At 46.1% G+C, this 16,837-nt stretch overlaps 1 protein-coding gene across 1 annotated transcript in view; it reads right to left on the bottom strand.

The window, feature by feature from the left end:
• The window catches only part of col23a1a (collagen type XXIII alpha 1 chain a), a 343,709-nt gene that overhangs the window by 24,342 nt on the left and 302,530 nt on the right, over positions 1-16,837 (bottom strand). Inside the window, exons 12-19 of the mRNA XM_055889037.1 lie at positions 15,141-15,167; positions 14,942-14,968; positions 14,725-14,778; positions 12,463-12,507; positions 12,340-12,384; positions 12,153-12,230; positions 11,720-11,743; positions 1,613-1,648 (exon numbers count right to left, since the gene is read on the bottom strand). Coding sequence (XP_055745012.1) covers positions 1,613-1,648; positions 11,720-11,743; positions 12,153-12,230; positions 12,340-12,384; positions 12,463-12,507; positions 14,725-14,778; positions 14,942-14,968; positions 15,141-15,167 — 336 coding nt within the window. The remainder of the gene's footprint in view (positions 1-1,612; positions 1,649-11,719; positions 11,744-12,152; positions 12,231-12,339; positions 12,385-12,462; positions 12,508-14,724; positions 14,779-14,941; positions 14,969-15,140; positions 15,168-16,837) is intronic.

Genomic DNA, 16,837 nt, shown 5'->3' with positions numbered 1-16,837 from the left:
GTTCACATCCTGGAATCCACACATCCGGTCATTCCGCCTTCTGGCGTCCCTCCCACCTCTCCGGCTTCCTACTCCCTTCTGGTTCCCTCGGTTCCCCACGTCTCCAGACACACTGGTCCACAGTTGGCGGACCATCGGGAAATCCCTCCCGATAAGGACCAGCACAGGCAGGTTTGGGATGACTCCAACTAGTCCCGTGTGTTGCCCCTTTGTGGTGTGTAAGTGGAGGAGTGTGGTAGGGTAGACCTTGGTCTCACCGTGTATGCACGTGATGGCCACGGTCTCTGCCAGGTTTGGGGACTGGGCGACGTCAGGTCGAATCACCATACTCCCAGATTCCACAAGTGCCGTGGTGTCCTTTCCATTGGCTCTTACTGGGGTGACAGGGGAAGGACCACTCTCCCTAGTCCAGCATGCCATCAGCAAGCCGCAGGGCCGCCCGTTGGCTACCTCACTGGTTGAGGCCGAAGGCATTGGGACATCGCAGCTTGAACAGTTCCAGGCGATGTGTCCCGGCTCGCCACACTCATAGCATTTCCTGCTGTCCAAGAAGGGGCGTCATCTCACGGAGCTGGCTGTTGTTGTTCCCCCATCCGTGGCTGGTATCCCGGCGTGGTACTCCATCCTTTTTCGCTCCTTCGGGCGAATGGAGGGTTCCTCCTTCCGTGCTTGTCCACTGTGCAGGACCTCCAAAGCCACCTGTTGTCCTTCCACCAGTTGATCTGTGCTCTGGAGGTTAGCTTGGCTGGCTAACTTTTTAGCTTTGAATGGGAGAGAGTGTATACATTTTGGTTGGTTGTGAGCGTCAGGGGCTCAGCAGTTAGCCAGCCTAATCAGACCATGCATTTGTGATCGGTGGGATGCTGTAAGATCATATGCCCAATCATGGAATCTTTATGCCCTGCTAATCAGGGTGTAACCTCGTAATGCATCGCCTGGTCAACCGTCAGATCCTGATAGGTCTTCTGTGCCGCACCTGACAGGAAGGGTGCTAACAGGCTGGCCCATTGCCCATGGTGCCATTTCTCCCTAGCCGCCGTCCTCTTGAAGGCATGCCTCAATGTCGTCAGCCTCTGTCAGCTTCAGTATAAACCTACTGGGTTTGGGACAAGAGTTTCTGCGCCTGCCAGCCTGGACAGCTGTCAGCTGTCAACGTTCTCGTTGTCCATTCCGTTCTCCAGGGGTATTCCTAAAACTCGGGTCCTCAGCCAATCCAGTTCGGTACACTAGGGGGGTAATCCGACAGTCCAAGTCACAACGGGTAATCTCATAGATATTGTCCTCTCTTCTCCCACTCCTCATAACGCACGTTCTTCTCTCCTTTCTCTACCTGTTTGTGCAGGCTACTTCCTCTTTTATCCCCAAGCACTCCCTGGCTTAATGTTTCACACACAGCCTTGCCTCGTTGGGGTAGGAAGTCCATATAAGGCTAGGGGGTGGAGCCAGTGCGCTGCAAGATATCTCCCCTCAATAACCACTCCCCTCACCTCTCCCTGCCGTCTGCCACAGTATATTGATAGAATGGATATTGATAGAATGGATATTGATAGAATGGATTATATAAACTAATAGAAGAGATGGCATGTGTATAGTTAGATAAATAAGACCTTACCTTTCCACCTGGGGACCCTGGTAATCCTGGTGGGCCCTAGAAAGGGACAGACGGAGAGAGAGAGAAAAAGATAGAGAGAGAGAGAAAGATAGAGAGAGAGGTTACACAAAATACAAAGCATCAGTTCAATAACATTTGTCACAGCATTCAGCAAAAACAGGAACGTTGTGGATGGATGGTGGATTTCACAATACGACCCTGTCAGTAAACAAATAGATCATTATTTTCCTCTCTCTGTTTGCTGATGAGGACCAGCTTCGTTATGGATGCTTTGATGCAAATCGGCCTTAAAATGTCTGTATTCAGGCAGGGCATGCAGTTGGCAAAACACAATACCCTGGCATTGTATCACACAACATGGTTGGTATAATTAACCCCGGGGTTAGGACAGTTGAACTCTCAGAGAAGGACTTTGGAGGCTTGGGCAAATAATAGGGAATATATTAATCAACCAATCAAATGTACAAAAAAAGGATCCAAACATTTCAAAGGTCCCTGTATACATGGCACTCAAGGGTACGGAAAGCACCTCCTTCTTCAAACAGCTAGGCTGCCCACGACAGCTGAAACAGACCAGTACCTACACAATTGCTTTGCCCTAGTTCTTGTCAAGCCTGTGGCCGAGACTGCCAAATATCAGCACCACCAGCTAGCACCTACACCTGAGGCTGTCCAAGCGTGCCACGAGGGGTTGGTATTTAAGCAGCTTCTCGGCAAAGGCCTGCTCCATGTATCCGTCAAATGAGCCCCTCCCCCTGGCCTCCCCCTGGCCTCCCCCTCAACAACAATATCTGACACATGATCTCCAAGGTAGCTTAGCAGTTCAGACGTATTTTTCCGTGTTGTCGTGTCGTGTCCTGTATATATATATATTTACACCTTTTCTTCACATATCTTTTATTTATTTTATTATCCAAGAACTCAACTACAAAAGCTTTCCTGCAAAAGCTTTCCTGCAACCCGCTTCACCAATTACAATAAGTACTATTCACCTCAATCTGAAAATCCATCGTGGAAGATAGCCAGGGGCTAATTCAGAAGCTAGCCTGAAAGCTAATCCAGAAGCTACTCCGATAGCTAGCCAGAAGCTAATCTGTAGCTGCCCCGAAATTAGCCGGTTTGCTGGCTAGCGTTGGTGTTTCAGCTGCCCACGTTTTGCGGTCATCAGCTATTCCTCTAGCTCGATAATCTACCGGCACTTTAGTGCAACGCGACTCGGACCGGAGCATTCCGGGACTTTTTTTCTCTCAGTTTCCCCGGATTCCAACCGCAGCCTCAGCCTCTATTTTGCACCTTGATTTCGCAGCTAGCTAGCTGCATACCGTGTGACTATTGGCTTACGTCGACCCCGGAGCTAACTCAAATCATGCTGGAGCTAGCCAGCTGAGGAGTTCCATCACCATCCGGACCCGCTTCTTTGTTGCTGCTGCAGATACGGAACCCCACCGGGCCTTCACGACTGACTGCCGACGTTATCTGCCCGAGGGATTTATCCAACCGGCACCTCCGTCCCGGCGTTACCTGAACGCTCATCTGAGGCCCGCTAATCGTTAGCTGTCTTATCGGCTGCTATCTGAACAAAACCCCACTACACGGAACCTACCGACGGAAACGCACGAGGTATCTACAAACAGACCTCCATCCTATGCTGCTACCGATAGCCATATACCCGGCCAGCTGTCTGGATCGCCACGACCCCAACCAACCTCTACTCACTGGACCCTTATTTATCACTCGATTAAGCTTGCCTCTCCTTAATGTAAATATGCCTTGTCCATTGCTGTTCTGGTTAGTGTTTATTGGCTTATTTCACTGTAGAGATTCTAGCCCTGCTCTCTATACCATATCCAACCCTGCAGTTCCACCACCCACATATGCGATGACATCACCTGGTTTCAATGATGTTTCTAGAGACAAGATCTCTCTCATCATCACTCAATACCTAGGTTTACCTCCACTGTATTCACATCCTACCATACCTTTGTCTGTACATTATTCCTTTAACCTGTTGGGGATGGGGGCGCTGTTTAGACTATTTATGCTAATGTGGCTAATTTTTTAAACGGCTTCCCACAAAATCCTTGATCGTACAATATGCATATTATTATTATTATTGGATAGAAAACAGTCTATAGTTTCTATAGGAGTTGAAATTTTGTCTCTAAGTGGAACAGAGCCCATTCTACAGCAATTTCCCTGACATGGAGTCAGATTTGAGAAATGTTGGCCACTTTTCTGAAGTCAGTTAAAAGGGCACTGTCGTTGCTATGACTATACGGACACTTCTTACGTCTTCCCCTGGATGCCTTTACGTGATGACGATTCCAACGGGCTCGATTGCTCGTTCACAGGCCCTACAAATGAAAAAACCCTGAAGCTAGTCATTCTTTTGGAGCTGCGTAACGCGCGTGCTGGACACCGACCCGCTCCTGTTCCAAGCGTTAGTTTAGCCTGTTATATTTCTCCGGTCATCTTTTCACTCGTTATAGGAGTTACAAACATCATAAAGTAGTTAATTTAAAGCGTTTTATAGCAATTTATATCCGTTTAGTGCGATTTTGGGACATTTATTTTTGCAACGATGTGAAAAGTTGGGCACGCTTTTCAGTTCATCCCGAACGTAGTTGACATTTCCACATGGCAAGAGGACAGCTTTCTACCAAAAGACGATTTCTCCCAAGAAAGGATCCTTTGCCCAAGATACTGATGGAAGAACAGCTCAAGGTAGGACATTTTTATTATGATAAATCGTGTTTCTGTCGAAACATTTTAGTGGCTTAGGACGCCATGTTTTTTGACGTAGCTTCGCTTGGCGCAAACTGTATTGAAAAGTAAGGATAAATTAAAAAATGTAATAACGCAATTGTATTAAGAATTAAATTGTCTATCAATCCCTGTCCACCCTATATTTTTTAGTCACGTTTATGAGTATTTATGTATAAGAGTAGATCACTGTCTAAGTGGCGCAAGGACAAATTCTGACCAGCTGAGTTACATTTCACATTGTCTAACCATGATTTTGGTGGCTAAATATAAACATTTTCGATCAAACTGTATATGCATGTTGTAATGTGATGTTACAGGAGTGTCATCGGAAGAATTCTGAGAAGGTTAGTGAAAAAATTAATATCTTTTGGCGATGTTGACTTTTATCGCTCACTTTGGCTAGAATCAATGCTGGGCTGCTAATTGCTATGTGCTAAGCTAATATAACGATTTATTGTGTTTTCGCTGTAAGACACTTAGAAAATCTGAAATATTGTCTGTATTCACAGGATCTGTGTCTTTCGATTCGTGTATGCTGTGTATTTTTACGAAATGTTTGATGATTAGTAGTTAGGTAAACACGTTGCTCATTGTAATTATTCTAGTCCATTTGTGATGGTGGGTGCAATTGTAAACTATGCCATCTACCTGAAATATGCACTTTTTTCTAACAAAACCTATCCCATACCATAAATATGTTATCAGACTGTCATCTAATGAGTTTTTTTGTTGGTTAGGGGCTATAAATATCTTAGTTTAGCCGAATTGGTGATGGCTACTGGTGTTGGTGGACAAATAAAAGATGGTGGATTATGCTAATGTGTTTTTAGGTAATAGATGTACATCTTTACATATTGTGTCTTCCCTGTAAAACATTTTAAAAATCGGAAATGTTGACTGGATTCACAAGATCTGTGTCTTTCATTAGCTGTATTGGACTTTAATGTGTGAAAGTTAAATATTTTAAAAATATATTTTTTTTGAATTTCGCGGCACTGGTTTTTCAGTGGGGGGGGGGGGGGGGGGTGTGCCGCTAGCGCCACGCTGATCCTAGACAGGTTAAACTATTTTATCGCCCCCAGAAACTTCCTTTTACTCTCTGCTCTGGTAGCTCTAGGCGACCAATTCTCATAGCTTTTAGCCGTACTATTATCCTACTTCTCCTCTGTTCCTCTGGTGATGTAGAGGTGAATCCAGGCCCTGCAGTACCTGGCTCCACTCCTATTCCCCAGGCGCTCTCTTTTGATGACTTCTGTAACCGTAATAGCCTTGGCTTCATGCATGTTAACATTAGGAGCCTCCTCCCTAAGTTTGTTTTGTTCACTGCTTTAGCACACTCTACCAACCCGGATGTATTAGCCGTGTCTGAATCCTGGCTTAGAAAGACCACCAAAAATTCAGACATTTTTATCCCCAATTACAATATTTTCAGACAAGATAGAACGGCCAAAGGGGGCGGTGTTGCAATCTACTGCAAAGACTGCCTGCAGAGTTCTGTTATACTATCCAGGTCTGTTCCCAAACAATTTGAACTTCTACTTTTAAAAATCCACCTCTCTAAAAACAAGTCTCTCACCGTTGCCGCCTGCTATAGACCACCCTCTGCCCCCAGCTGTGCTCTGGACACTATATGTGAACTGATTGCCCCCCATCTATCTTCAGAGCTCGTGCTGCTAGGCGACCTAAATTTGAACATGCTCAACACCCCAGCCACCCTACAATCTAAGCTTGATGCCCTCAATCTCACACAAATTATTAATGAACCTACCAGGTACCACCCCAATTCCGTAAACACGGGTACCCTCATAGATATCATCCTAACAAACTTGCCCTCCAAATACACCTCTGCTGTTTTTAACCAAGATCTCAGCGATCACTGCCTCATTGCCTGCATCCGTAATGGGTCAGCGGTCAAACGACCTCCACTCATCACTGTCAAACGCTCCCTGAAACACTTCAGCGAGCAGGCCTTCCTAATTGACCTGGCCGGGGTATCCTGGAAGGATATTGATCTCATCCCGTCAGTAGAGGATGCCTGGTCATTTTTTAAAAATGCCTTCCTCACCATCTTGAATAAGCATGCCCCATTCAAGAAATTTAGAACCAGGAACAGATATAGCCCTTGGTTCTCTCCTGACCTGACTGCCCTTAACCAACAGAAAAACATCCTATGGCGTTCTGCATTAGCATCGAACAGCCCCCGTGATATGCAACTTTTCAGGGAAGCCAGAAACCAATATACACAGGCAGTTAGAACAGCCAAGGCTAGCTTTTTCAAGCAGAAATTTGCTTCCTGCAACACAAATTCAAAAAAGTTCTGGGACACCGTAAAGTCCATGGAGAATAAGAACACCTCCTCCCAGCTTCCAACCGCCCTGAAGATAGGAAACACTGTCACCACCGACAAATCCACTATAATTGAGAATTTCAATAAGCATTTTTCTACGGCTGGCCATGCTTTCCACCTGGCTACCCCTACCCGGGACAACAGCACTGCCCTCCCCTCTGCTACTCGCCCAAGCCTTCCCCATTTCTCTTTCTCCCAAATACAGTCAGCTGATGTTCTTAATGAGCTGCAAAATCTGGACCCTTACAAATCAGCCGGGCTAGATAATCTGGACCCTTTCTTTCTAAAACTATCTGCTGAAATTGTTGCCACCCCTATTACTAGCCTCTTCAACCTCTCTTTCGTGTCGTCTGAGATACCCAAAGATTGGAAAGCAGCTGCGGTTATCCCCCTCTTCAAAGGGGGGGACACCCTTGACCCTAACTGCTACAGACCTACATCTATCCTACCCTGCCTTTCTAAGGTCTTCGAAAGCCAAGTCAACAAACAGATTACCGACCATTTCGAATCACACCACACCTTCTCCGCTATGCAATCTGGTTTCAGAGCTGGTCATGGGTGCACCTCAGCCACGCTCAAGGTCATAAACGATATCGTAACCGCCATCGATAGGAAACAATACTGTGCAGCCGTATTCATTGACCTGGCCAAGGCTTTTGACTCTGTCAATCACCACATCCTCATTGGCAGACTCGACAGCCTTGGTTTCTCTAATGATTGCCTCGCCTGGTTCACCAACTACTTCTCTGATAGAGTTCAGTGTGTCAAATCGGAGGGTCTGTTGTCCGGGCCTCTGGCAGTCTCTATGGGGGTGCCACAGGGTTCAATTCTTGGACCGACTCTCTTCTCTGTTTACATCAATGATGTCGCTCTTGCTGCTGGTGATTCTCTGATCCACCTCTACGCAGACGACACTATTCTGTATACTTCTGGCCCTTCTTTTGACACTGTGTTAACAACCCTCCAGGCGAGCTTCAATGCCATACAACTCTCCTTCCGTGGCCTCCAACTGCTCTTAAATACAAGTAAAACCAAATGCATGCTCTTCAACCGATCGCTGCCTGCTCCGGCCCGCCTGTCCAACATCACTACTTTGGACGGCTCTGACTTAGAATATGTGGACAACTACAAATACCTAGGTGTCTGGTTAGACTGTAAACTCTCCTTCCAGACCCACATCAAACATCTCCAATCCAAAGTCAAATCTAGAATTGGCTTCCTATTCCGCAACAAAGCATCCTTTACTCATGCTGCCAAACATACCCTTGTAAAACTGACCATCCTACCAATCCTCGACTTCGGTGATGTCATTTACAAAATAGCCTCCAAAACCCTACTCAATAAATTGGATGCAGTCTATCACAGTGCCATCCGTTTTGTCACCAAAGCCCCATATACTACCCACCACTGCGACCTGTACACTCTCGTTGGCTGGCCCTCGCTTCATACTCGTCGCCAAACCCATTGGTTCCAGGTCATCTACAAGACCCTGCTAGGTAAAGTCCCCCCTTATCTCAGCTCGCTGGTCACCATAGCAGCACCTACCCGTAGCACGCGCTCCAGCAGGTTTATCTCTCTAGTCACCCCCAAAACCAATTCTTCCTTTGGACGCCTCTCCTTCCAGTTCTCTGCTGCCAATGACTGGAACGAACTACAAAAATCTCTGAAACTGGAAACACCTATCTCCCTCACTAGCTTTAAGCACCAGCTGTCAGAGCAGCTCATAGATTACTGCACCTGTACATAACCCATCTACAATTTAGCCCAAACAACTACCTCTTTACCTACTGTATTTATTTATTAATTTATTTTGCTCCTTTGCACCCCATTATTTCTGTCTCTACTTTGCACTTTCTTCCAATGCAAACCAACCATTCCAGTGTTTTTTTTAGTTTTTATTTTACTTGCTGTGTTGTACTCACTTCGCCTCCATGGCCTTTTTATATTTTTATTTATTTATACATATATCTGTTTGCCTTCACCTCCCTTATCTCACCTCACTTGCTCACATTGTATATAGACTTATTTTTTTTATCTTTTTCACTGTATTATTGACTATATGTTTGTTTTTACTCCATGTGTAACTATGTGTTGTTGTATGTGTCGAACTGCTTTGCTTTATCTTGGCCAGGTCGCAATTGTAAATGAGAACGTGTTCTCAATTTGCCTACCTGGTTAAATAAAGGTTAAATAAATAAAAAAAAATAAAAAAAATATTGGGCACACAGGAAAACACAGCATCATCAACATCAAACCAGGTCATGCCTAGCATTGTACAAATCATTGTATGAACAACAGCTTTTCCCAACATGGGCAATGGACTCCATTACATTTGACTCATGTAGAATACAAAATGGTTCATGGTTTGTAGGGTACCAGAGTGCTAGATTATATTTTATTGGTAGAACTTGCAGCCTCGCCTTAATATTAAAGTTGAGAATATCCTTGCCAATGGCAGCATTCTGGCACATGGAATGGGAGAAAGAGTGGTCAGCACAGTCCAGAGCAACGAGTTTCCCCTGGAGCCTCAGGCCGGTCCAGTGTTGCTATAGCTGCATCCGTCTGATACCAAGGAGTGTTGTCCTGGATGTAGGATGAGATGTTCCATCATGGGTGACAGAAGCCTCCACAACAACACCGCAATCTGCCACAACTGCATCAGAGGCAGTCACTGGTTGAGTTTGCATATCAGTCCATGTCCACCTGACCGTCACTCCAGTCCTGTTGCACAGGTCGTTGAGGTCCGGCCAGTCTGACTAGACTCCAAAACCCGCAGCATGAATGTCCAATTTTCCATTGGCCTTCCTCCTGAAGCCCAGGAGGTTGTCCTCAGTGTCCTTAGTAATCATTATACTAATTGAAGCACTAACACACAGCCATGATATTGACTTAGCTTTGGATGTAGGGAAACAAAGCACTGACCTGGAAAGACACACACACACACACACACACACACACACACACACACACACACACACACACACACACACACACACACACACACACACACACACACACACACACACACACACACACACACACACACACACACACACACACACACACACACACACACACACACACACACACACACACACACACCAAATACCTCCACCACCACCCACCAGCAGTAAACCTAAAACAACCCCATACACGTCGCAGTAGACCTAGCCAGCACTATTAGCATCCATAGCATCCTAACCTCTCCTCACCACAGACTTTAATGGGGCAGGATGGAGTAACTCACTCAGGACAGGAGAATGGAAACGCTGGACTCAGACTGACATTCTCTCAATGCAGCATGGATGGTTTCCTGGGTAAGGGATGAGACGGCTGACCCCAGGGCTGGGGCTAACGCATGGTTCTATTTCTGGATTCTGGATTAAGGATGTGGAGCCCATGGTCCTTCCTGTGGCGGTTAGAGATGAGCGACAGGTCGGTTCCATCATGCCCCCTGGTCCCCTCCGCCACAAAGCAGCGGTTGTGTGTACTCTCTGGAGCACGGCGTGGTCTTGAAGCAATAAAAGATGGAAATCATATTCATTCCCAGAGGTGTATAATAGATGGTGATTCTCCCTCTCTACCAGGTTTAAGTTCTGTGCTCCACCAAAACCATGGCAACGGAAAAGATTTACGAACAACTATTGTTTCAAGTTGCTCCATCTTCTGAAACGACAGCCACCCACACAGATCATTTGAAAGCCGTAAAAATAAATGAATAAATTCTGAAGAGCCACACAATGTTTACTACCAAGTCCATCACTTAAATATTACAGCGGATGGAATCTTTATGGTGAAATGATTAACAACTGATTTGGGTTGGGACAGAGTTCACCTTCCCAAGGTTGGACTCTCCAAACCTTATTAAGAGAGAGCATGTAAACTGAGGTAGATAGGTTTCAGAGCACTGATCAGATCTCAGGTCCATGTTGTGACCAGCTCATCTGTATGGGCCTACTCTAGACCTGGTCTCCAGGGACCCATGTGTATAGTGGTTTTTAATCAGAACCACATGCCATTGAAGAGATAGGGATCTGATATTAGCATGTAGCATGGGGCCCTGCATGACGGAGTGAAAGGCCTCTCTGTATGAAGAGGAGAGCTTTGTGTCTAGAATGTGAAATGAGTTACAAGACCCCCCTGCCCCCTTCTCTCTTTACTATGTGTCCCAACTGGATTGAGTAATAAAATGTAAACAGGGTATTATATCATTCAAATTTCAACCCAACCAACATCACAGATCAAACCACCACATACCAGGGTTCATTTCAAGCCGCATATCCTATGAGGCAACAATAGCACAATGCAATGAAGGATGTTCTGATTCTGCATGATTAAAAACGTCACTTCGGGCTATGTAAAATCAGATATTGTGTTGCAGCTGGAAGGTATTTATGGTGGCTTAGTGTTGCGTCCTGTACAGATGTAGGATCTTAATGTGATCACCCTACTTCCAGGAGAACTTTACTGCAATGCAGGAAATGTTAAACTCATTGTGTATTTGAGGACTAAAAAGGCTTCTAAAGTTTGTAATTTACACTTTGAAATTTCAAACTTGACTTTCCCTTACGAAAAATGTATCAACCCCTAAACAAATGTCCATGAATTATAATCCCCATTTCCTGTTGCTGCATAATAATTGTCCTGCTGTAGCAAACTGGCTCAAATTAAGATCATACATCATGAGCTGATAGTGGATGGTAGTGGGAGACTTTGGTTACATGTATCTGGTCAATAGAGGGAGTTAGTTGTGGTGACAGAGTAATGACATTAATATGTCTGATGAAACGAACAGGGGATATTCACACTGGTCTAAGAAGTTACATGTGTACACTCATGTGTGTGTGTGTGTGTGTGTGTGTGGGTGTGTGTTTGTGTGCACGTGTAATGTATGTGTGTGGGGGCACACTCACTTGTATGAGTGTATATGCCTATGTCTAAGTATCAGTCACAGATGACAACATCTACAACACCATGCAGTGACAGTGGATTACCCTGACACTGATGGTCTGGATGGCCTGTCAGGGAGGAACAGCAGCATGTTAAGTCTGTCTGAATATACTCCAGGAGTAGAGTTTCAAAATTAAACTTTCCCAGAATTCACAGGGCTTCCAGAAATCATTCCAACTGTGATTTTCGGAAAACCAGGGAATGTTGGGAATGCTAACTGAATTTTGCAAGCCTATCTAGGAGAGTCTATGGACCTTCAAATACACACCAGGTACACACCAACCAGTACTCTCTGACGAAGGCCATGCAGCCGAAACGCGTCGGTTTTTAACAACTTTGTTTCTATTGAACATGCCATACTAATAAAGGCATTTTAATTTATTTAATGAAGAGTGCCTTGGTCCTCCTTTCTTTTTGATTTTCTTTTTGAGGAACACACCAGGTATATTGTCTACATCTCTGACTGGGAGGACTCACCTGGAAGGCTTCTAGCAGCTTCCCATTGAAGTCAATGACCTCAGTAGAGCCTGGAACCCCTTTCTCACCAGGGTAACCCTGAGAGGAGAGGAACAAAGAGAGGGGAGACTTAGAAGCATACAATAACATCAGAAGTTAGGTGACAGTTAACTGATCTTTGGTGGGTTAATAGGCTGTGTATATCTACCATGTCTCCCAGGGCTCCTTGCTCTCCGATATCTCCTTTATCTCCCTACAAAATACACACAAACCCAAATGTATTGTCTGTGACCACAAGAAACAATCTTTATTATATCTAGAGGTCTCATACCTTAAACCCAGGGAGTCCGTCCATGCCCCTCTCACCAGCCTGGCCCTGTTCACACAGAGGACAGAGGCATAGGGGCTAGAAAGCCACTTCACAATAAGAGATGTGACTATATCCTAAACTGTAGGAGGATTGCCTGTTATAGTCAACTCGTTCTGTAGTGGTATAATGTCAGCTGAAAGGGGTAGTGGTAAAGGACAACACCAGAGGAACTGAGAGGGATAAACACCATAGAACAGGCCTGTAGTAGACATGTGTTACAGGCTGTAGAGAGGCCAGACCTGTCCAGTAGGCCTTCATCTATCCCTTGCTACATTCTGAGCTGGAGTAGAGCAGTTTGTTCCCGATAACAACTTCAGTAACCACAAACATCAGCTCGCTTCGACTCACTGCCAGACAGCTATGTGTCCCAGGAGTGTGTTCACACACACTTCATGTTGCGCCCTGTAGCTGATAGAGAGGCCAAGTGGCCGGCAGCTGGGGTTTCTGCAGTATTAAAATACCCTATGACATCACTGGGCCAGGGGAGAAGGGTTAGGACTGGCTAGAGGCTGGCAGGACATCGGACCAGAGAGAAGAGAGAGATGGTGAGAGAAAAAGAGGGAGAGATGAAGGGAGTACAAATGAGAGAGAAAGCTATGTGTTTGATGTATTTCTGAAGAATCATGCTGCCCACCCAAGACCTGTTAAGAGCGATAAACTCCAGACAGAAACAAGTGAAGAAGGAGGAATGAAAGAGAGAGAGATATGAGAGGCAGGGACGGCCAGAAAGAGAGAGATATGAGAGGAAGGGACAGCCAGAAAGAGAGAGAGATATGAGAGGCAGGGACGGCCAGAAAGAGAGAGAGATATGAGAGGCAGGGACGGCCAGAAAGAGAGAGAGATATGAGAGGCAGGGACGGCCGGAAAGAGAGAGAGATATGAGAGGCAGGGACGGCCAGAAAGAGAGAGAGATATGAGAGGCAGGGACGGCCAGAAAGAGAGAGAGATATGAGAGGCAGGGACGGCCGGAAAGAGAGAGAGATATGAGAGGCAGGGACGGCCAGATAGAGAGAGAGAGATATGAGAGGCAGGGACGGCCAGAAAGAGAGAGAGATATGAGAGGCAGGGACGGCCAGAAAGAGAGATAGATATATCAGAGGCAGGGACGGACAGAAAGAGAGAGAGATATATCAGAGGCAGGGACGGACAAAAAGAGAGAGAGATATGAGAGGCAGGGACGGTTGGAAAGAGAGAGAAATATGAGAGGCAGGGACGGTTGGAAAGAGAGAGATATGAGAGGCAGGGACGGCCAGAAAGAGAGAGATATGAGAGGCAGGGACGGCCAGAAAGAGAGAGAGATATATCAGAGGCAGGGACGGCCAGAAAGAGAGAGATATGAGAGGCAGGGACAGACAGAAAGAGAGAGAAATATGAGAGGCAGGGACGGCCAGAAAGAGAGAGAGATATGAGAGGCAGGGACAGCTAGAAAGAGAGAGAGATATGAGAGGCAGGGACGGCCAGAAAGAGAGAGATATGAGAGGCAGGGACGGCCAGAAAGAGAGAGAGATATGAGAGGCAGGGACGGCCAGATAGAGAGAGAGATATGAGAGGCAGGGACGGCCAGAAAGAGAGAGAGATATGAGAGGCAGGGACAGCCAGAAAGAGAGAGAGATATGAGAGGCAGGGACGGCCAGAAAGAGAGAGAAATATGAGAGGCAGGGACGGCCAGAAAGAGAGAGAGATATGAGAGGCAGGGACGGCCAGAAAGAGAGAGAGATATGAGAGGCAGGGACGGCCAGAAAGAGAGAGAGATATGAGAGGCAGGGACGGCCAGAAAGAGAGAGCGATATGAGAGGCAGGGACGGCCAGAAAGAGAGAGAAATATGAGAGGCAGGGACGGCCGGAAAGAGAGAGAGATATGAGAGGCAGGGACAGCCAGAAAGAGAGAGAGATATGAGAGGCAGGGACGGCCGGAAAGAGAGAGAGATATGAGAGGCAGGGACGGCCAGAAAGAGAGAGAGATATGAGAGGCAGGGACGGCCAGAAAGAGAGAGAGATATGAGAGGCAGGGACGGCCAGAAAGAGAGAGAGAGATATGAGAGGCAGGGACGGCCAGAAAGAGAGAGAGATATGAGAGGCAGGGACATCTAGAAAGAGAGAGAGATATGAGAGGCAGGGACGGCCAGATAGAGAGAGAAGATAATAAGATAATAAAACACAGGTGGTCTGTTGCTAGTCTGACAGAGATCAAAAGAGAAGGTGTGTTAGCGTTAGCATCATCACCTTTGACCCTGGGGGTCCCTGTGGTCCTGCGTATCCTGCTTCACCATCTTCACCCTGAGCGTGCAAAGGGGTCAACAAAGGTCAATACTCCAGCGTCTACCTCATTGCATACATAGGCATCTATGCAGGTATAAACTTCATGTATTTAAAGTGTACTATATATGCTTATATGTGTACCACTGTGCTATGTAGTGTGTGTAGGAACTTGGAGACTTACTGGCTTTCCAGGTGACCCTGCATGGCCCTGTGAATGACGAATGTAGTTGCTGCATCATCTCTAAACTCTTCTGTAACTGCTAGTACACAAAACTAAATAACACGACTCTAGGTACAGTGCTATATAACATGTTTGTGTACTAGTAAAACAGTCAAAAACACAAAGAAACATTAAAATGTGTATAACAATCAAGACTCACCTCCATACCATCGCGACCAGGGAAACCCTGTGGACAGCAGAGCAGAAAATCACACATCAGGATTGCCATAGATACTGTGTATTCTGAGGAATAGCCACTAGAGGTCAGTGCTCTATCAACCTACCGTTATGGTTAGGTGCCTGCTATGTACAGTATGTTGAGCTGTTTTTGGCTCCATCTACCCAGAGCCATATACACTGAGTGTACAAAACATTAGGAACACCTACTCTTTCCATGACATAAACTGACCAGGTGAATCCAGGTGAAAGCTCTGATCCCGTATTGATGTCACTGGTTAAATTGACTTCAACATGTGGCTCAGTTGAAAGAGCATGCCACTTGCAACACCGGGGTCGTGGTTTGATTCCCACGGGGGATGAGTATGGAAAAAAATGAAAAGAATTATGTGCTCACTATTGTCAGTCGCTCTGGATAAGAGTGTCTGTTAAATAACTGTACCTCTGTTTAAAATGAACTGTGACGTACATGGGCATAACAAGCCTCTTTCTCTATCAGTAGACATTCTATTACTTCATACCCCATCAAATACAGAATGTCTTTAGAAATTATTGTCTGGAACCCAGTGGTGATTACAATAAATCCGTTAAATAAAGCTGTTGATTGTGTGCGTGTGTGTGTGTTTGTGTGTGTGTTCCAGGTAGATGTATTGTATGCTTGGTGTGTTGCTTGGTGTGTGTTCAACCATGTGTGTTGAAGTCCTCCATGGAGAGGCCAGGTCAAGAGAGAACCATGTGTGTTGAAGTCCTCCATGGAGAGGCCAGGTCAAGAGAGAACCATGTGTGTTGAAGTCGTCCATGGAGAGGCCAGGTCAAGAGAGACCCATGTGTGTTGAAGTCGTCCATGGAGAGGCCAGGTCAAGAGAGAACCATGTGTGTTGAAGTCGTCCATGGAGAGGCCAGGTCAAGAGAGAACCATGTGTGTTGAAGTCGTCCATGGAGAGGCCAGGTCAAGAGAGAACCATGTGTGTTGAAGTCGTCCATGGAGACGCCAGGTCAAGAGAGAACCATGTGTGTTGAAGTCGTCCATGGAGAGGCCAGGTCAGGAGAGTTGGCCTTGGGGATGTTGTATAAGCAGCCTCTCAGACAGACAGACAGTCAGGTCTCTCAGGTCTCTCAGGTCTTTTAGGTCTCTCAGGTCTGTTCTCTGTTTTTCTACTCCCAACACTTAATGCTCTACTGTAATACATACTAGAATGTGAGGTTAGTCTAACTAACTAACTCTCTCCTCATATTTCCCATTTTCTCCAATGCCTACTTGAGAAGAGGAATGTGTTGTGGCTTCCTTGTGGCTTCCTTCCTCTCTCTCTAAACGTACGGGTGCACGCACGTACACAGACCACCACACACACTCCCCCTCTCTCTTCACCTTTGGACCCTATTGTCTAATAGTTTCTGAATCAACAATAACTATTCCCCTCTCCTCTCCAGTCTGTTGCCCTTCGATGCCACTGGGCAAACTGTTTCCCAAGTCTTCTGCCCTCTCACCTTTACCATCCTCCCCTTATTATGTTATCTGATGACATGGTAGACAGCATGTCCCTGGCCCTCTGACCTTAAACCCTCCTCATTAGAGAGAGAGAGAGAGAGAGAGAGAGAGCAAATTGACTCAGGGAACACAGCTCTCCTTCACTGTGTTTCTCACACGTCTGACTTCAACATGGACAGGGCTACCACCCT

This window comes from Salvelinus fontinalis, chromosome 29 (genome assembly GCF_029448725.1).
Source record: "Salvelinus fontinalis isolate EN_2023a chromosome 29, ASM2944872v1, whole genome shotgun sequence".
Classification (NCBI taxonomy): domain Eukaryota; kingdom Metazoa; phylum Chordata; class Actinopteri; order Salmoniformes; family Salmonidae; genus Salvelinus; species Salvelinus fontinalis.
Note: the sequence above shows the minus strand (reverse complement) of the source record. Positions and strands in the feature narration are given on the sequence as shown.